The 21129-nt window shown below is 36.7% G+C and overlaps 3 protein-coding genes across 7 annotated transcripts in view; 2 read left to right on the top strand and 1 right to left on the bottom strand.

Moving 5' to 3' along the window:
• The window catches only part of LOC107708105 (isotocin receptor-like), a 20843-nt gene extending 20161 nt beyond the window's left edge, over positions 1-682 (top strand). For both annotated transcript variants that reach the window (XM_016512253.1, XM_016512252.1), the window contains exon 4: positions 295-682. In XM_016512253.1, the coding sequence (XP_016367739.1) occupies positions 295-521 (227 nt within the window). In that variant the 3' untranslated portion in view covers positions 522-682. The remainder of the gene's footprint in view (positions 1-294) is intronic.
• Positions 683-3356: 2674 nt separating this feature from the next.
• LOC107708104 (protein TESPA1-like) lies at positions 3357-13304 on the top strand. 3 transcript variants are annotated; one of them, XM_016512250.1, is made up of 11 exons: positions 3357-3397; positions 4120-4273; positions 4945-4987; positions 5657-5691; positions 6325-6384; positions 7362-7401; positions 7545-7640; positions 8609-8817; positions 8909-9828; positions 12379-12463; positions 12872-13304. In XM_016512250.1, the coding sequence occupies exons 1-11, from the start codon at positions 3380-3382 to the stop codon at positions 12964-12966; spliced, it is 1755 nt and encodes a 584-aa protein (XP_016367736.1). In that variant the 5' UTR covers positions 3357-3379; the 3' UTR covers positions 12967-13304. The 3 variants fall into 3 exon arrangements, with proteins under 3 accessions (XP_016367736.1, XP_016367735.1, XP_016367737.1); XM_016512249.1 differs by having other exon boundaries at positions 7542-7640; XM_016512251.1 differs by having other exon boundaries at positions 4103-4273; positions 7542-7640.
• Positions 13305-14051: 747 nt separating this feature from the next.
• LOC107708175 (RISC-loading complex subunit tarbp2-like) lies at positions 14052-19753 on the bottom strand. 2 transcript variants are annotated; one of them, XM_016512345.1, is made up of 7 exons: positions 19527-19753; positions 18445-18756; positions 18231-18300; positions 17226-17343; positions 17013-17140; positions 16720-16921; positions 14052-15135 (listed from the first exon to the last, which is right to left on the bottom strand). In XM_016512345.1, the coding sequence occupies exons 1-7, from the start codon at positions 19577-19579 to the stop codon at positions 14978-14980; spliced, it is 1041 nt and encodes a 346-aa protein (XP_016367831.1). In that variant the 5' UTR covers positions 19580-19753; the 3' UTR covers positions 14052-14977. The 2 variants fall into 2 exon arrangements, with proteins under 2 accessions (XP_016367831.1, XP_016367832.1); XM_016512346.1 differs by lacking the exon at positions 14052-15135 and adding an exon at positions 15962-16398.
• Positions 19754-21129: the final 1376 nt, after the last annotated feature.

Genomic DNA, 21129 nt, shown 5'->3' with positions numbered 1-21129 from the left:
ACTTTTTTTTTTAAATTACTGATTTAAATTTAACATTTGACTGAAAAGATGATGCACACTTTTAGAAAAAATGGCTTTATAAAGGTAAAAATGCCCATAAAAGGTAATAATCAATTTAAACTTATTGGAAAAGATAAATTTTTATCACTGCTGTGAACCGATCACCTCTATCTATCTATCTATCTATCTATCTGTCTATCTATCAGCATAGTGTGGAAAGTGCATAGATACATAATCATCGTATTTAATAGTCACTTGTATGTCACTAACTTTTTTATGTCTTGTCTCTAATAGCTATGGCGTTCATTATTGCGATGCTTCTGGCCAGTCTCAACAGCTGCTGTAACCCCTGGATCTACATGTTTTTCGCTGGTCATCTGTTCCAGGATCTCATGCAGCGCTGTCTTATGGCATCACACTGCGGCTGTAAGAGGCAATGGAGATCTAAGAGCCCTTCAGGCATGGGTGCAATGAGGAACACCAGCAGCCAGAAGAGTGTGATGCAGTCCTCTACTACATGAGAGAAAGTTGAAATACATGCAGTTCGTATTACCGTCATGGACAGAACAATAACATACCATAAGCTAAGGAATCATTTCATATGATTTTTACCAGTGTGGTGCAGATCTCAGCTACATTAGCCATGGATAATCTCCGGTCTTCAGCCTAAAATGTGTATCTTTACATAAGCAATGCTTGATCTGTGGCTGTCTTTGATAGAGGAGTTATTTGCTTCCATCTATTCTCCAAACCATTTTTCTTTTTAGGTTCGTGGGAGTCATTTACATGTGTATGCTCAAAGGGACAGTTCACCCAACAATAACTGAATTCTGTTTCAAGTATGTATAAATAAAGGTGGAGGTATTGGATAGATGCTGGATGGAGAATCCTCACAGAAATAAGGTAAGCAGCTGATTGTATGACACTTGTATGAGTTATGATGCTCGTAGCAAATTTTAAAACTCCATCAAATTGTTTGAAATCCGATTCAACAAAGTCAGTTCTAATTTCAGACTTTATATTTTCAGATCAAGCATTCAGGACAACTGTAGCAAATATCTGAAAAAAATAAAGCTTCTGGTCATTTCAGAGTTAACGGGGAGATCAGATAAATACACCGCGATGAAATACAGCATAAAACATGTTGACTATGTCTTAACTTTTGCCAAGCCAGCACCTTTTATCCTAGTATCATATGAAGCTTTGAACCACACTTTACAGTATAAAGTAACAAATATCATAAATTCAGCATTAGTACTTTTTCTTAAGGAGGAACAGTTCACCCAAAAGTGAAAATTGTGTCATACTTTACTCACTTTCATGTTCCAAACCCATCTGATTTTCACGTCATTTGCGGATCACATTTCAATAGGATTAAAGGTTTTGAAGAATTACTTGGTGCTATATTCTTTTGCAGCCATGCACAGGGACTATAGGAGTTACATTAAATAACGGTTTAAATTAAATCTACTGCATGGCTAGAAGACTTTGATTTGCCTATAGTGTTGTACTTGAATGGACTTTTGGTGCTTTCATGAAGCCTGAAACGTGGTAAAACAATATGCAGAGATTAGTTAGAGAAAAAAAGTCATGCTGATTTGGATGTGAGGGTGAGTAAATGATGAGAACATTTTTTTTATTTTTATTTTTTGGTGGCTATTCAGTGGTTTTGATGTTCAGATGTGTTCCTTTACCAGTATTTTGTAGAAATATACTGTAAATAACTAAATATTGTGCACGCAGCAGCTCAATCAGGCTCTGATTCACTTGAAGGTAATCTTATTTATTAAACTTCTTTGTGTTCTAACAAATGTATTTGACTGTGGTTGTAGATATGAATGAACTTGATCGATTGCTGATGGAAAATGTATTTACAGGATATAGCTTTTTTGTAACTGATTTTGAATTTAAACACACACTGACAAAACAATTAATTTCAAATTTCAAACCGGACAGCAGCAGTTTTCTTTATTACCAATGCGAAGATGTGAGCTCACATAAATAAGAGTCAGTTATTCTCAGTATGAATCCAATCATTTATTTTTCAAAAACGGACGAATACTAGCCTACATCTTTCCATTTGTTAAAAAAATTGTGGTTGCCAAATATGCAATTAAAACTGGAATGTGAAACAAAATGAAAATATATCTTAAATAATGTTATGTCCATGAACAGAGAGAATGTACATTTTAATTCTAAATTATAATACAACCACTTCATACAGACTCATCAGTCATATATTCAAAGTCTAAATGGGAACAGAAGCACGATAAAACCTCATTATAACTCTGCAAATGTACAAAATTGTAAATTAAAGGAGTTCCTTCGATGAAAAAGTGCTATTGCTTAATCTAATTAAGCAATATTATAAATGATTTATAATATAGATAATTAGACAAACTCTTCATCCAAATTATAAATCTGTCACCCGTGGTTCTCTATCTCCCGTGTGTTATTTTTAGTTTTGCGATGGACATCCTTTAAGATGTGAGCGGGATGCAGGGCACCAGAGCGGTGAATTATGCCGTTGCCATGAGAGTGGACTGATCGAGGCACTTTTTTAAGGTAGGCTATGTGTGATGCGCAATGGAAACCTCAATCCTTCAGTAAATATTGTTTCATAATTTTAAACTTCCGTATTGCTTTTGTGTAAGGCACTTTCGACTATTTGTCTAATAAACGGCATCTTTATAAATGAAAGTGATATGGTGAATGTGGTGTTATTGAATGTGTGATTGCTGCTTGCGCGTGATTTCCTTTGTAACGCAATCTGTCTTCGTACTGTAAATTAGAGAGGGAATGGATGGATGACAGCAGGGTGAGAATTATGCAGGGTTTGAGGGTATGACGCTGTCTTTTAGGTTTGAATCTCCAGGAAGGCTAAAGAAAAGGCTGGATGTGTTTAAAAAGTAATACTTTATATATAGAGATGTGTTTCAATTGAGCTTTTAAACATTTTGGTCAGTACAAAAGTTAGCCAGCGGGCGTGTGTTCACCTTCGGTAAGACGCTCGGGGAACAGTAATCCGTTCCGCTATAAAAGTAACCGTAGCAACAGCGCTCCAGCTATTTTAGTTACTTAATAGCATTCGCCCCAGAGTGCTTTCCATATTTGTTTTCAGTTTCATTTTTGTTGTCTATTATGCTTCTCACATTTAACTTTTTTTCACATTCGGTAAAAAAAAAACCCGCTCGGGTAAGTTACAGAAATCGCGTTCCTCCAAGTAACCGCAACAGTACAAACAATTTTAGTTAGGATAACCAACATATTAGCAAAACACTATCATTATTGCTTTTGTACTTATATATGGCAAAAAAGTGTCTTGTTTAAAAAGTATTTCAGATTGTTGACAAGCATCTATAGACGTTCACAATTATAAATGTCGGTCGCCCACAAGGTAGCCTAACCATATCAACATCGTTTGAGGACTTTTCATTGTGATCCTCTTCAGAATGGCCAAACATAAACACCATGAATTATAGTTTTATTTCAGTTTAACATATGTCTCATTGATAGGGACTCTAAAAACAATTAGGGTTGCTCGAGACGTCAATCGCTCCCTGAAAAATTATTTAAAAATACCTCTCTGCAAGTCATAGTTTACACACTAACCAGCTAAACATTAGAAATCACCCACAGAGGAGTGAAAACACTATAACACATGAGCACAACCCTCCTGATGTGACTGTAGAAGTCTCTATATAAAAATAGTTTTGAGGTATAAAAAGTAAAATGCCACATATGGCTTAATTTGATGCATTTCAAATGACAGTACTGGTATGAATCAGAAAGATCTAGTAGGCATTAATGTACCGGTAGTAATCATTAGCATCATGAGTTTCTGTAAAGCTGCTTTGAAATAGTGTGAAGTATGGAAATAAAAATTGAAATGTTTATTTTGTTATATAAATTTTTTTTTACACAAAATCTGACAATATGTAAGCCTACATTTGCCACAGTTTACATTTGAGAGTGATTTCAATTTCAATATTTGTTTCCAGTTTTATTTAATTGTAGTCTATTATGCTGCTCAAACTCTGCTTTTTTTATGCAATAATGTTTGTCAACCAGTCTCAGGTTTAGGTTAAATAATCCTGCAAAGGGTTTTCTTGCGGTAAGGTGGCCACAGAGATGGAGAGTCCTTCTAAGATTGAGAGGCGCCAGGCGTGGGCAAGCAGCCGCCGCAAGTTTACCGTAAGAGATGCAGAACACCGCAGCCCAACAGCAGAACATCAGCCTCATTTCTCTCTCCAAGATGATGTCTTTGTGGATGGTGAGCATCAGGTTAATGTTTAACGTCCAGCTGTGTCAACATGTTGATAATATGGAAAGAAGCTGCATATCTCATTTCCTCTTAAGCACGTGAATTGAAGCTAGTACATAATGCAACCAGGATCATTTATTGCTTCAATTTTAAATTAAATTTTTTTTGTAAGTCGATTTGGATAAAAGCTTCTGCTAAATGACTAAATGTAAATGTTTTAGCTCAATATTTTTTTTTTCATTTGGGAAATATTTAGCTTGAAAGCTGCACTTGTGTAATCTTTATTTAAATAACGCCACTTGGCTTCATACTATGTTATCTGTTAGAATGACATTCATGCATTTTTAAGAATCCAAATACTTTCTGGGACCGTTGTATGGTTTATTTAGTATATTTGTTTTAAGCAAAACACAGTCAGATAAAAATATGTTGGACAATAGATTGGGATAAAATAAAATAATAAAATAAAATTGTATTACAGCTTAATCAGGCCACCTTATTATAACTGCCACTGTAAGAGATAAATGGCAGACCACAAACAGTACACGGTTACCAGCAGATAAACTTTATTTCCAAAGCAGAACGCTCATTTACACCTCTCTCTCTTTATCACTCACACACACCCATTCTCAAATAGACAGGCTAAGATCACTTTGTGCGTCTTTATTTTGTTTCCACAGGATGCTCTGCTGGAAAGATTGAAACCTGGCTTCAAGGTTGTGGGTGAGTGTTTGTGTGAATGCTTTCTATAAAAGACAGGCATTGTGTGTCAGTTGTAATACAATGACAGCAAGTGAGTGGAAAACCACAAATGTTCTTGGGCTTATTTGTTGAAGGTCATGCAGGTTAAAAACACATCAATCTCTGAGGGTCAAGGACCATGTTTTGCTCTATTTACAGATTGTGCTGAGGAAGATTCTGTTTTCAAATTTTCCCTTTCTGGATCAGGAAATAGCAGACAAAACTTGACATTTTTGTTATTGTTTCTCACCGTTCAGGCTTTGCAAGTTCCTACAACTGCTAGAGAAGGCAAAAAGAAAGTGTTTTCAAATGAATTTCAAAAATCAAAAGCATGTTTAACATTTAGGTAATTAACTTTTAGAAATTATTTTTTTGTAAATATACTCTGCAAAGCTTGTAAATTAAATTTCTAATCACATTCATAGCAGCAGTAGTCCGAACAAAATCAGCAATGCTTTTTAAACATTTGTTTAATAAGGGCTACTGCTACATACTGCCACAAAAATTGAAAGATGTGCTGTGTCCGTCTCTATTTTTATCGCAGTATTTTACTGCATGCCCACATCCCGCCCACAGACCTCTGCTGATTCACTCTTGATAAAAGTGAATTTTTAATTTATTTTCCCTTTCTTCTCTTCATCTTATCTGTAGGAATGAAGCCACTCCTGCCAAAAGCAGTCACCTAACTGCTTTTTAAACATTTGTTTAATAAGGGCTACTGCTACATACTGCCACAAGAATTGAAAGATGTGCTGTGTCCGTCTCTATTTTTATCGCAGTATTTTACTGCATGCCCACATCCCGCCCACAGACCTCTGCTGATTCACTCTTGATAAAAGTGAATTTTTAATTTATTTTCCCTTTCTTTTCTTCATCTTATCTGTAGGAATGAAGCCACTCCTGCCAAAAGCAGTCACCTAATAGGTAGGTTGAGGGCGAAACAAGTTGGATGTTGGATTACGATTAAGTTCTTTGAAAAAGAAGATTTTGATAGAGTTTAAGTGATAAAGTTTAAAACCTGCGTAATCAGCAGTAGAATTACAAAATGTCATTTTTACATATGTAATGAGTAGGCACACAAAATCCGTAGACATTTTTTTTCCCCACACCTTTTTAGGTGATCAAATTAGCTAATGTATTTAATAAAGAAACATGCAAGAACTTTAAATGATGAATAACAGCCATTAGAATTGAGCAAAACTCCCACAAGCTTTTTGGAGACCTCAGCAGGTGCAGGCTTACCAGTGATTAATGACTAGAATAGCCGATGGACCTTTGCTCTATGTCTAAATCCTGATCGAATTGTGAAAAATGTTATTCTACAGGCCCTTTGAAGACAGGTACAAGCTTTGAAGATGATCTGAGTCTGGGTGCAGAAGGTGAGTGGAAACAACACAATAGTAACTGTAACTCAGCTATTATGAAGAAGTGGTGACTGTTGGAAGTGTTTTAATATCGTTAGAAAGAACACGCATATCACCTTTAACAAACAGTTCTCTTTTGTAGAGTCTAAAAATGTCTGCTGAATGACGAATAGTTTCTTATAGACTTTATTTTGATTGCAACCCCCAGGTGTTATATTCCACGTCTGTGCAACATATCGGATAACTGCTAATTAAAGGCAATTTTGTGCTAGACCCTTATGCTCCCGCAGTGAATTTTGAATAATAGGTTCTTTGTGATGACAAACCTCTTTCTTGAGTGACATCCGAGCTCGTGGTTGTCAGTAAGGGTCTCACAATTAGTATGATGGCAGTGATTACATAGTGTATGAAGTGGCACTGCATTTATATTTGAAAGCGAACCTCCTGCGCCTCTTCTGCATATTACATTTAGAATAATGAGCCACTCTTGCATCTGGAAACACACATGCACAAGGCCAAATACGCATACAGATTAAGCAAGTAATAAATGGTGTTTTAAGACACTACTGTTTAAAAGTTTGTGGTCGGTAAGATTTATTAATGTTTTTGAAAGAAGTTGCTCACCATAACTGCATTTGTTTGATCAAAAATATAGTAATATTGAGAAATATTATTACAATTTCAAATAACCATTCTACATTTTAATATATTCTTAAATGTTATTTATTCTTGAGATGGCAAAGCGGCCATTACTCCAATCTTCAGTGTCACATGATCCTTCAGAAATTAATCTAATATGTTGATTTGGTGCTCCAGAAACATTTCTTCATTTCGGGAATCATGATTTTTTTCAGGATTCTTTGATGAATAGATAGCATTTGTATCATTGTAATAGTCTTTACAATTACTTTTGATCAATTTAATGCATTGTTGCTGAATAAAAGTACTCAATTCTTTCCCAAACTTTTATACCTGAATTATTTATTTCACAGCTACTGCATTATATGCTGCATCAGGTGCACCACAGTTTAGGTAAGAAATAGGCTGATTTTGTTGTACCATTGAGTTACCACCTTCATTGTCTTGCTCAAGGTTACTTATTTATGTTTCTAACCCTAACCCTAACATATTCCCTCCTTTCATTGCATTTTCATGGATTGTTTGTGTGTCAGCAGCATACCTCAACAGAAGCTCAACCTGCCATTGTTCAGCATGGGCCAGAGTGTCGCATCCAGTGCCTTCTCAACTACTACCAATAGGACTGCTTCCAGGTAAGAGCATGGGTGAGATAGAACACACTGGATAGTAGTACATTAAGCTGGCCTGTTGAATGAAGGTTCTCCACTTAGTGCATGGCAGAAAATAACCACAACACGTTCTTGCTCAAGATGGATTTGTGCTTCTGATGTGCTTCTGAAGTCAAACTGTAAATGGTTTTGACAGAGCCAATCAAGGTGGTTGGCTGGTTGCAAATGTAGAGTGATGCGTGATAAAGTAGTAATAAATGTATTTGTCTCGCATGACAATAAGACCCTGTAATATAAATAACCTGTATGTGGAATATGTGGTCCTCACTGATAAGTATGCCAACTGCTCAGTTTTTTCACATTTTCTGCATTATTCAGTTCTAACAACAAAATTCCTTGGACTAACATGCTACACCCCTGTTGGTAGTTGAAAGCATAAAATTATGCAACAAATTCAACAAATAAACATGAAAGGGATGAAGAATTAAGGTCTTCATGAATGACAGGCACTGGAATTCCCGTGGGCATAGATTCCGTGCATGTCTACCTGAACCAGAGTTCACTCTTTACTTGTTTGTTTTCTTAAATATCTTTTGCCATTCGTGACATCTCAAAAATTACATTTATGCGACCTGCATGACAATAAGACCCTGTAATATAAATAACCTGTATTTTGGAATATGTGGCCCTCACTAATAAGTAGGCCGTCACCCAAACTGCTCAGTTATTTTTCACATTTTCTACATTGTTCATGTCTAACAACAACAACATTCCTTGAACTGACATACTACATCCAAGCTGGTATTTGAAATCATGAAATTATGCAAAAATTTCAACAAATAAACATGAAAGGGATGAAGAACTAATGTCTTCGTGAATGACAGGCACTGGAATTCTGTGGACATAGTTTCCGTCTACCTGAGTTCACTCTATACTTTTGTTTGGTTTCTTAAATATCTTTCGCTCTTCATAACATCTCAAAAATCCCCCAGTGTGTCTGAGGTCCTCCAAATGCGTGCTGAAGATGCAGAAGAGACCCTTTTCCAGCTGGGTTTCGGTTGCGAGGAACCGCAGGTCACTGCCCGCATCCCAGTCCGCTTCTTCAACTTCCCGTCCCAGCTAAGAGGCATCAACTTCCGCCTGTTCCTTGAATCCCAGCTCTCCAGGATACGCCAGGAAGACCCCTGTCTTTCATTAGCAAGTAAGGAATTCAGACTTTCAGAATGTTGCTCGTACTACAACTGTAGAAACTTTGTCACATTCCCTCACTTTCATCTCTGGTTTTTGCACAGGTCGTTTCCGACAAGTAGAGGCATTGACGGCAATGGCCAATGCCTTCTATTCGCTGTACTCCCATGTTTCCCGAACACCGCTTCAGAAGCTTGCGCCGCCCCAGTTAACCTTCACCTCCCCAATTGTGGAGAGGACCATGTCTCGAACCAGTGTCCGCAGTGAACCGCGCTCCCCTGTTGAAAGACTAAAAGACACTATCTCCAAGATGTGCTTGTACACGGGATCCCGTGGCTCGGACTCCACGTCTCCAAGCAGTTCACCTCGCAAGCGGAAATGCAGTCTGTCAGATGTAGTTGAGAAAAGTGCAGAAAATGACAATGAAGAGTTATGTCTTCAAATGGAAGTAGATGATTTAGAACAAGACTTGGACTGGTTTATAGAGAGCAAGAAAGAACTTGAGGAAGAGACGTATGGGAAAAACACAGAAAGGACTGATTCCTTGGACCATGTACCTTGTCAGTCACTATCCGAGATGACAAATAAAAACATACACAACTTCGGCCATGCATTAGCAGAGTGTACACCTTGCCTAGAACCAAAAACGGACATGGACGTGAAGTCCAAAGATTGTACCCTGCGTTCTGTTCTCTTGAATAGCTCCAGTGTTATGGAACCTGTTCCTATCATTGCCCATGATATCATATGTCCTCAGGTTGTTGAATATGTGAATCAGGCACCTTATCGCTGCCTACACACAAATAGTATGGATATCAAAAACAAACCTTCTGTAAGACAATCAAAAGCAATGAATTTGCCCAAGTCAGAGTTATGTCAGATCACAATCACTGGATGGGAGGACGACTCCACCCTTTCCAACAGAGACACACAGGAGCAGAGTTCATCCAACATCAAGAGGTTCCTACGTCCAGTAAAACCACTAAACCTGAGCAAACAAGGCAACTCCTTCGAGCTGGAAGAGGTACGCTATCTCTTATCATTTTAATGCATTTCATGTCAAGAGCAGTTGCCCACACAGATTCTCCCGTTAGACGTCATTAACAGAGTATTATTCAACTCTTTATTGCTGAATCCACCTCCAAACTTCCTCTTTGTATTCCACCTCTGCATAGAAATTATGTGACTTGCTGTCATAACACCGCAAGCTTTTGCGCTATTACTTTTTACACTATTACAGAAATGAGAATTGTCATCATTTACTCACCCTCATATTGTTCCAGAGCTTCTGTTGAAAACAAAAGAAGAAATTTAGAAAAATGTCTGACAAAGTGAAAAATATGAAAGTGGGGTCTGCACTGGCCTTCACTGTATGTCCAAAAACATTTAAAACATTCTTCAAAATATCTTTTGTGTTCTGAAAAAGAAAGTCATACAGTTTTTGATTGACATGAGGGTGAGTAAAATGATTTCTATGATACTACTGTTGTTCATTGATTAGGGGAAAATTGTAAGTTTGAGGCATCATTCATATCCGAAACACAAACATGGATGAGATACATGCCACAGTTGAATGCTTAAAGGGAAAGTTCAGCTTAGGAATGCATGAGATTCCATTTATGCCAAAAATGAACCGACTGCCTTGTGCTTTGTACTACACATTTGTCCTTGTCTACAGTCATTGCCTACTTGTTCAGCTAAATTAGTATATGTTGATGTGCATGTCCTCTGTTTATGTTGTATTGTTCTGTCATCCTTACTGTTGTCTTTACTCATGTTCTGTTCTGTCGCGCTTACTGAGCATGGTAAAGTTAGTTTTTGGTTCCATATTCGCTGCATATTTGCCTAGGCTGCTTAAGAGACTGTCTGCAAATTTCACTCACAGTGCAAAAACATAAACAAAGTCAAATCATTCATTCAAATGTATAATTTTTACAACGTTATAGTAAACGGCTAGTGGGCAGACTGACTATATGTGCTTTTGCCAGTATCTTACTTTATACGCATACAGTACTCAATTATTTTAGGGAAAAAAACAGTATTTTACCTAGATACTATGTTCAAATTACATTTGCTATAGTGGGCCATATTCCTAGTGATATTTTGCCAATACGTCCCTTTATAAATGCAGTGTATAGTAAGAAAAATTTTAAGAAAAATGATGTACATTTCAGCATTCTTTTATTAAAAAAAATACTGTAATTATTTTTCCATGTTCCAAAGGTTGTAGTACATTACTAGTGATCAGACTGACTTACTACAGGTGAGATTTTTCCAATACCTCCATTTAAGTACAGTACACTATTATTTTTAGAAGACAATTACTGTAATTCTCCAAAATGTTTTTTTCTCACGTTTCAAAAGTTGTAATACATTACTAGTGACAGTATTATTTTTTAGAAAAATTACTCTACTTAACCGAAAGTTTTTTTTTTTTTCACGTTTGAAAGGTTCTAATACAGTACTAGTGACCAGGCTGACTTACTACAGGTGAGATTTTGCCAGTACACCCCTTCATGTATGTACAGTACAGTATTATTTTAGAAAAAAAATATTGTAATTCACCAAAAGGATTTTTTTTTCATGTTCCAAAGGTTTAGTACAGTACATTTCTAGTGACCAGACTGACTTTCTACAGGTGTTGTAATAAAAGTTGTAATTTCTAAAAAATAATACTGTATTGTATATTTATGAAGGGAGGTATTGACAAAATATCACTAGGAATATAGCCTACTATAGCAACTGGAATTTGAAAATAACATGCAAGTGAATTACTGTTTTTTTCCCCTAAAATAATTGAGTACTGTACACGTATTAAAGTGAGATACTGGCAATAGCACATATATAGTATGTCAGTCTGCCCATTAGCCATTTACTATAACCTTGAAAAAAATATTAATTTGAATGAACGATTTGACTTCCTTTGTTTTTGCACTGTGTGTGGAATTTGCAGACAGCCTCTTAAGCAGCTTAGGCAAATATGCAGTGAATATCAAGGCTAAAACTAATTTCACCACGCTCTGTAAGTGCGACAGAACAGAACACGAGTAAAGACAACAGTATGGACGACAGAACAGAATATCAGTAAAGATGACAGTAAGGATGACAGAACAATACAACATAAACAGAGGACATACATATCAACATATACTAATTTAGCTGAACAAGTAGGCAATGACTGTAGACAAGGACAAATGTGTAGTATAAAGTACAAAGCAGTCAGTTAATTTTTGGCACAAATGGAACCTCGTACATTCCTAGGGTGAACTGCCCCTTTAAGAATTCAAATGTGGCATGTATCTCATCCATGTTTGTGTTTTGGACATGAATGATGCCTCAAACTTACAATTTTCCCCTAATCAATGAACAACAGTAGTATCATAGAAACTTTGGGGTTGGCTTATTTGACTTTGGCCAGTAAGCAACATGCTAAAAACCACAAAGAACACATTTGAAAATGCATAGCAAACAAGCATTGAGGAAGCATGTTTTGTAAAGGTAAAAGTAAAAATCTAGTTTTCTATATGTGGCATTGTGTTGTGGGATGATCATTAAGTATAGGGTTTCAATTCAGGTTCACAGTGCAGAGGAAGAGGAAGCCACTTCATCAGAATTCTGCTCCACAGTCACATTGTCTGTTTCGACGCATCAACACAAATGTAAGTAGCATGAGTAGTCCTTATCATGATTAGAAGTCATGAGGCAAATTTTAACCACTAATTTGACTAGTTCTTGATCGGTTTAGTAAAATAAATTCATCTGAACAGCTGATAATCAGCTAAATGAGCAAAATCAGCCTTACAAGTTCACAGAAAGCAACATGTGTTAATGTGGTGATAGAGGGAGGTGTTTTGCTGACTTGTTAAAAACACATCGCTCGCGGCAAATTAGTCTGGCTGATCTTGTCTGCCTTATCACATTTCAGGGAAACAACCTAACAGGAAGTCACAAAATAATCTGCATAATATCCTTTTTTTTTTTTGGTTCACAGAAACGGTTGAAACTGAATTGTGTGCTTTGACTATATAAAATCATCCATTCTTTTACACATTGTTTCTCTTTCCCAGCGTCGCCCCTACGAGGGGACAGTTTTCAGTCGGATAGCAGTGGATATGCTGAAGAGGATGTGCACCATTCCCTCTTAACCCCAGAGAAAACATAACATTAAATCTCAGGCTAATGAAGCACAAAGTGCATCTACTAATATCCTTAAAGTGAACATGAAATGGTGTTTGCAAACCTATCTTTCTAAGTGGATTTGTCCAACAGGAATGACTTTATCTTTGGAATAGCTTGCACAGATAAGCCATGCACAGTAAGACCAGGAGCATGTATGAATGTTGCTTTCATGTTACTCTAATGTGAAAACCAACAGCCTAGAATGATGCATACAATCCGGTTTTGAAATAGTTTTATTTGTATTAGGCTTCTCATTTTGTGCACTTTTTCGTTTTCTTGTTCAGATGGATGAACTGCTATACATATTGCCTTTATTTGTTATTCCACAATGGTAATAAATAATTTATTTGAACTATTGAGTTTTGGTAGACTGGTTAAGGAACTTGTATGATAATGCAGAGGTGACTCGGAAACACAAAATTAATGATTTGAATACAGAAATGTTGTCCATAAGAAACTCTTTTCATTCTCATTGAAACCAAGTATGTGAACACAAAACAAGCTGTTTTAATGTTTATTAGCATAAACATTCTGCTTCAGATCCATTACTGACATTAAAATCTAACTCTGTTGCCCTCTTGAGGCAGGTTAAGTACAACAGGACCACTTTTGCAAAACATGCAAACAAGATGAATAGAATTTGCTAAATAACAAATGTGACCCTGGACCACAAAACCAGTCATAAGGGTCAATTTTTCAAAATTGAGATGTATACATCATCTGAAAGCTGAATAAATAAGTTTTGTTAGGATAGGAAAACTATTTGAAAATCTGGAATCTGAGGGTGCCAAAAAATTGAGAAAATCGCCTTTAAAGTTGTCCAAATTAAGTTCTTAGCAATGCATATTACTAATCAAAAATTAAGTTTTAATATATTTACAGTAGGACATTTACAAAATATCTTCATGGAACATGATCTTTACTTAATATCCTAATGATTTTTGGCATAAAAGAAAAATCTATAATTTTGACCCATATAATGTATTTTTGGCTATTACTACAAATATACCCCAGCTACTTAAGACTGGGTTTTGTGGTCACAAATGACTAAACGCCCAAAGCAGAAGATAATGTCAATTTCAAGTTTATTGTTCAAGATAAAATATTCAATAGATCACAGATTCACCAATTTGGTACAAATTACATCAGTTGTCACACAGTCACATACTACTGTTGTTGGTCATATACTATTATATTGAATATGAACAATTCAATCTTTGCCAGTCCAAATGTAATGATGAAGCCTGTGAGGCAGAAACACTTGCAGAGGTAGATATTTACCACTGACTGTCAGGCCAATGTTAAAAATGATATTATTTTCAATAGACGAGAGAAAAAGACTTTATTTTACTAATACGTTCTATGAAGCAAAATAAATGTTAATGAATAGCTTCTATTACTAAAATATAATGAAAATAAATTGTACAAAAGTGAAATATTTACAGTTAAAAAAGTCATGCTGTCCTAGGTTCATCAATTCATCAAGGTCACAGAGCAAATTCTCGATGCCATAATTTAAATGAAGAAAAAAAGAAAAAAAAAAAATTCAGAGGGAAAGTTAAAAGATGAAAACTTCTGGGCAAAGTTCAGTTATTTGTTAAGAAATACATATGACACTTTCCAGATGAATTGCAGAGATAAATTCACTCACATTGAACACCTGTGATTCTTTGTTCTCAGGTTTCAAATTAATAGTGTCCCCTGCCTTTGTTTAGAGGCACTGAGGAGCAAGGGTACACACTTTTGGTGTCATATTCAAGGTGAAAATGAGAAAATCAGTACGTCCTCCAATTGATTTCACAGCTGCTAGCAGTAAGGACTCAAACACAAGGGCCTTGCAATTACAGTGCACCTACTGCTTCAAACAAACAAGCCCCTCGTATTACACAACTGGGGGCAGGAGAGGTAAGCTTCAATTCACCTGATTTTCCTATTTTCCTCTGGGTAGCAAAAAGAAAACAAAAAAAATGTTACAGAAGAGCTGTTACTGTGGTTTATTTCCCCCCTGCCATGATCTTGAGGTACTGAAGGGCGTTGTGGGCAGCGATGACACGTGCTGCATCAAGGCTGGAGGCGAATCCGTGGCAGACGGTAATGGGCTGCGTGGACAACTCCACCAGACACTGGCAAAGGCCACTCAAACTGCGCTCCTCTGAATGAACAAAGTCCGAAAAATAGTACATTTCTAAGAATTTAAGAAAACACAACTGGTTCTTGTTTTGCTTATTACCCCAAGTAGCGTAGTTAGTGGTTTCAACATCTTTTGGGTGAACTATTCTTTTAAAACACTTAAATGACTTAATGGGCTTGTTAGACTAGCCTTGTCACTGGATGTCACAAAAAAGATAAAACTGAAGTTTTGAATATTGGATCAAAAGCACAGAGAGAGAAATTGACCCCTAACCTAGGATACTAGGATTAAACCCAAACCAAGTGGCAAAAAACGTAGTTGTTGTCTTTGATTCGGATTTTAACTTTAAAGCTCATGTACGTATTACAGAAACTGCATTCTATCATCTGAAGAACACCGCTAAAGTAAGACCATTTCTCTCACTGAGCAATAAATAAAAATTAATGAATGCATTTATAACTAGCAGGCTTTGAGTGGTCGACCGATATATCGCCAAGGCCGATATATCGGCCGATATCTGCCATTTTTCAAAATATCGATATGTTTTTCCTGTTTGGCCGATGTGTTCGAGACGGGACTTTTATTTTGATGGCGCGTCAGACTTTTATTTTGACGGCGCCGAGAACTGCTGCAGTCCCTGTTGGTTACAGTGTTTACATCCTTTTTAATTATATTTGTATTAAATATTTATCTATTTGTGAAGAATAATTTGTCTTCTAGAGTATAAGTATGTTTATTTTACACGTTTATTTTTTAATCCATTTTCAAATGATTTCAAATTTCTTAAATATGAATTAAAATAAATAAAATTACAATCGGCTTTATATCGGCCATAGGCCACCCTGCTTTCCAAGATATCGGCATCGGTATCGGCTGTCAAAAAACCCATATCGGTCGACCACTAGGCTTGACTACTGTAATGCCTTCCTTTCGGGTCTACCAAAGAATACAATTAATCAACTACAACGAATCCAAAATACTGCTGCTCGAATATTGACAAAAGCCAAAAAGAGAGATCACATTATTCAAGTCATTGCACTGCTTACCTGTTAGTTTTCATATTGATTTTAAAAATCGTTTATTAGTTTATAAGGCATTGCACGGATTTGCTCCAGACTATCTTTCAAAAATGCTTCCAGTATATGAAGCCAGAAGGACTCTCAGATCTTCAGATTCTTTTCTTGTAACTGTACCACATAGTAGAACTAAAAAATGTGGTGATGCTGCTTTTAGCCGTTATGCTCCTCGCCTCCGGGAACAACCTTCCAGCGGACATAAGATGTGCTGAAAGTATTAATAGTTTTAAATCTAAATTAAAAACATTTTTTAGTCTGGCTTTCCTGTAATGTCCTATAAAGTCTTTGTATATGTTATGTTTCGTTTTTCCTTTATTTTTTAATGTTTTTGTTTTATATTTCATATTTTAATCATTTAAACTTTAATTTTTGTTCTTGTATTTTAATGGATTTATTTCTATTTTGTATTTGGTGTATTCTATTGTTTTTGTATTTGGGTCCTTCTTGCTTGTAAAGCACTTTGAACTGTATTAACTTGTTTGGAAAAGTGCTATATAAATACAAATTTGCTTGCTTGCTTGTATCTTACCTATGTCAAGGTAGCTGACATCAAAGCGTTGTTCCTCAGAGAGCTCACGAAGGAGAGAACAAAAATTGGAGTCATTGGAGTCAGGTTGGCCCAGAGGATGACAGCGCAACTGTAGGATCTTCTCCCCGGCAGAGTTCCGCAGAGAGTCCCATGTGCAACCAAGACCTTTAGACTTCCCTCCGTCTACTCTGCCACCTATTTGCTGTTGAAGAAAGATGATATTTTCAAACAGGCACATTCATAAAACCACCCTAAAATTGTATTTACAGCTTAGTAAATACTGGACGTCTTACTATACTGAAGGTGTCATCTTCTGCTTCGGCCTCATGGCTGCTACGCATGTCCACTGGTACATCATGGATACGAGAGAGCATCTTTGCAGCTGCATTTCTTTTAGCAAGCTTTTTTGATGTGCCACTACCTTAAAAACAAGATTAAAGACATGCAATACTTTGAATGGACTGCATATTTAAAAAGAATCACTATAGAAAAAAAAAAGGTTGTACCTATCTCAACAAATCTCTCCACCCTGCAGGTCATTGTAAACTCTTTGCGGTGTGCAGGCCCAGATTCTTGAGTGACTGTGTACTCAGGTAAACGCCAGCCTTTCTGTACTACTAGTTCCTGTGGAAATAGCATTTTTAAGCACAATCAACATAAGCTTCATGATATTAGTATAGTAATATACATGTATATTTGATATGACATAACAATAATATTACCAATATATATGCTGTTTTTTCGCTGCCAGGTTAAAAATAACGATTCTTTCAACGCGACAAACTTAAAGAAAAATATACATGTGTATATATTTTGAACTGTATATACACACAGTTCAAGCTAGAAGTAAGCACTGACACTATCTGCTTCCAATATTGGCTTGCCTTACACAGACTGATGTGGATGATTAAAAAAATGCTAATATCAGTTGATATTCATGCTTAATTGCCACATCAAAAATTAGCACACGCAGACGGCTCTTTTCTTCAGCTTTTAATCTATTAAGTATGGAGCACAAAATCTGCAGTTCAATGACTGCCAAGGATCTTTGTCTTAAGACTGGAATACACTGTAAAACCTTTGCACAAATTTTTGTCCTAATTTGCAGTCTGGACAAGTCAACGGTAGTTGCCGAGAAGTCTGAGCTAGTCTGCAGGTTTTGGGCAGTTGAAATTTCGACAGATTTCACAGAAAATTATGAAGTGTATGATGGGCACAAACTGTGATTTTATTTTTTTGTTTGTTTCAGACCTTGATTCCATCCTGTAGGAGGATATTGAACATGTTTCACATTTTTGAGGGATTTTAGACTGTTGTTTTATTCATCACATGTCTCCTAGAAATGAGACACATGTTTCTGTGCACGTTTTTCTGTGCAAGTGTGTGATTCTCAATCATTTAGTTTACATTGGCCAATTTTTCTCTTTAACCATTTACAAAGTCGGCAACTGTATGGTGCCTAGTTTTTTATAATCTGTTCTGATTTTGAAATGTATGTCATTGCCTCTCACCTGCAAAGCTCCGACTGGATTGCACTCAGCTTGTTGTGTTGAACTGGATGATTTCATCTCTGACTGAGGGCTAAAACACATTGGACAAAATAAATAAATAAAAAAACACAATGATGTAAAAGCCAGAAACCTCTGTTAAATCTTTAGTTTTTGGAAAAACAGAACTTTGTGTAATGTATTTTCTGTTCAAATGGGCACACAATCTGATCTTTACCATTCTCCCTCCATATCAATCCCGATAAACCCTTCTCCATCCATCCCATTCCCTCCAATCCCTCCCAGCATTCCTCCTTTCAGCATTTTCAGGGCAGCTTCGGCAGCTTTGTGCTTGGCAGCTTTCTTGCTGGGGCCCTGGCCAGTGCAGTTGATGTCTCCCACAGACACGCGGAAGGTGAAGTTGGGCTGGTGGGCCTGACCCTCAGCCTTCAGCAGGTCGTACACTGGAGTCTTGCCTATCCGCGTTCCATATTCCTGCAGCAGACTGATGGGCGTCTTCCCGGGGTTCACAGCCAGCATTTGCTCAATACTGTGAACAGAGAAACATAAAGCAACATAGAGATGGATCGGATGTTGCAGTCTAATCAAGCTCTAAATGTGACAGTTTTTTCAGGTAAGACAGGTTTTCAATAACACAAAACTATGCATTACCTAGGATGCATTGTCACCTAGTGTCATATAATAACAGTACAAGTTCAAGTAAACTTCATTTATCAAACCATGCTGTCAACAACGAGATGCCGAAGATTTAGTCATTTCCAAGGAATTTTGTACCATAATATTTTGTCTTAAAACCTAGTGATTTTTGAGCATCGTTGATTCTAATGTTCATTCTAATGTTCGATGTAGACAGGGATTCCGCAATCTGATTATACAGTAATACCGATTATATCAATTTAGACAGTGATTCTAAGGTTCGATTTAGTGATTTAAAAAAATCGATTTCGAACTTTTGATTCGAATCAAAATGTATTTAAATGTTTCATTTGAACAGTGATCCTGACGTTTGTTTTAGACAGTACTTGAAACCTTCCATATGAACAGTGATTCAAATGTCAGCTGAGATGATTCGAACGTTCAGTTCAGACAGTAATTCGAAAGATCGGTTTTAATGATTCAATAATTCGATTATAGTGACGTCCGTAAACTGTGCAGGAAAGCAGGAAACACTGGGCCTGTTTGTGTTGTCATTTCAAAAACGCAATGTATTCGCAAAATATAAATATAACTGTAACAATTCTATTTTTGTTGTGGTCATTTAATAATGAGCTAACAGCCGGTCGGTGGTTTATTTTTTACCTGGTATACCCAGAGTTTCTCTTGCCGCTATCCGGGCTTTTCTCGTCGTTCATTCCCCAATAACAGATAGAGAGCTGACTTGTTTCGGACTGCAGAACCCCCCCGAGGTGACTGTAACCCCCCTAATATCATTAATAGGTTTCAGTGCGGGAAGGACTGAGGAACGAGGAGACAGTCAACCCCTCTCTCTCACACCGTCCCGCATCACACGACACAACCCGACTGAATTTTTCTTCTTTCCAGTTTAACGGCGGTTGGCATCCAGCTTATTGGTGGAACATGTGCTGGGACCCACATAAATCTTACCTGATATCCCTTATTAACTATCTTGTGTTTAATTGAAGCACTTCATACAGGATATCTAGCCGAGCTTTTGAATGGAATGACCTTAAACTCGCTAAAACTGATAAAGAGTCAGAGCATATCAAAACCTTTCCCTGCCCTTCCCTTTCCACCCATTGCAAAGCAATTAAAATTGCCATCATCTCTACTGTATATACTCCTAATTTATTAGATGTTCTTTTACTAATTTCTATTTCTTTTCCCGGAATTGCCACCCCAAACCCTGTTTTTCCTGTCCACCATCTGTATAAATTTGTATGAATTTACTATAATTACATCCTACTCGGTTATTAAATACATTTTTCAAATTAATTTCTTCCTTTCCTTTCTTTTTCTCCTTAAGCACAAACCAGTCTACCTCAGGCCAAAACAGATATCTCCCTTTGGTTTCTTTGTTCCATTGATTTTGCCACATCTTTTTGATCTGTCCCTTTATCACCACCTTAGCTTCTGACTTGCTAATATAATAAAATTTATGTGCTTATTTCCACTCTTCAAAGCACATTTTGCTGCTTTATCTGCCTTTTCATTCCCATCAATTCCAACATGTGCAGGGACCCACACAAACCTAACAGACAAATGTATTTGATGAATTCTGAATAATGATTGTAGTATTTCATACAATAAGTCCTCTCTACTCCTGGAGTTGCAAAATTTTAAACTCATTAATGCTGCACATGAATCTGATGCAATTACCACTCTCTCTGGCCTGACCTCCTCTACCCATTGCAAAGCAATAATCATGGCCATCATTTCACATGCATATACAGATATATCATCGGTAATTCTCTTTCCACACTCAACATTAAACTCAGGGATTACTACTGCTGCTGCTGCTCTACCTGTTTTAGGATCTTTAGAACCATCGGTATAAATCTGTAAATAACCGTAATAATTTCCTCTGATGTATGAATTAAAGATCTTATAATTTCCCCCATATTCATCTCTCATCAGTTCAAGGAGGCTAAAATCTATCTCTGGCTGTGGTAAAAACCAAGGAGGTAACGTTATAGTTGGCAGAACTACTGTTGCCAATGGCATTTCCCCCATTTCTACCTGTAACGCTGGCACAGATGTTGTTTTAAAAGCCCCACTACATATCCTTAATGCTTGTGCTTGTATTACATCCAATCTTTTCAACAAGGTTTTAGATGCTGAATTAATCTTGTGACCATGAATTTTGAAGCGGACCACAAAGCGTCCATTAGCTTTCATAATAAAAGTCTCGACAGTGAAAAATGTCACGAAGCCTGTTAAAAAT

The sequence above is a fragment of the Sinocyclocheilus rhinocerous genome, unplaced genomic scaffold (genome assembly GCF_001515625.1).
Source record: "Sinocyclocheilus rhinocerous isolate Xijiao unplaced genomic scaffold, SAMN03320098_v1.1 scaffold113, whole genome shotgun sequence".
NCBI classification, from domain to species: Eukaryota; Metazoa; Chordata; class Actinopteri; order Cypriniformes; family Cyprinidae; genus Sinocyclocheilus; species Sinocyclocheilus rhinocerous.
The sequence above is the reverse complement of the archived record's forward strand: the minus strand, read 5'-3'. Positions and strand labels throughout refer to the sequence as shown.

Bases quoted from the DNA above. Each gene is read 5' to 3' on its own strand.
- LOC107708104 (XM_016512249.1), top strand. The intron at 4,274-4,944 runs GTGAGCATCAGG...TTGTTTCCACAG, and splicing joins AGATGATGTCTTTGTGGATG to GATGCTCTGCTGGAAAGATT. The intron at 9,829-12,378 runs GTACGCTATCTC...GTTTCAATTCAG, and splicing joins ACTCCTTCGAGCTGGAAGAG to GTTCACAGTGCAGAGGAAGA.
- LOC107708175 (XM_016512345.1), bottom strand. From the start codon at position 19,579: ATGAACGACGAGAAAAGCCCGGATAGCGGCAAGAGAAACTCTGGGTAT. The intron at 18,301-18,444 runs GTAAAGATCAGA...AATGTGTTTTAG, and splicing joins ATTGATATGGAGGGAGAATG to CCCTCAGTCAGAGATGAAAT. The intron at 16,922-17,012 runs GTAAGACGTCCA...TTTCTTCAACAG, and splicing joins AAGATGACACCTTCAGTATA to CAAATAGGTGGCAGAGTAGA.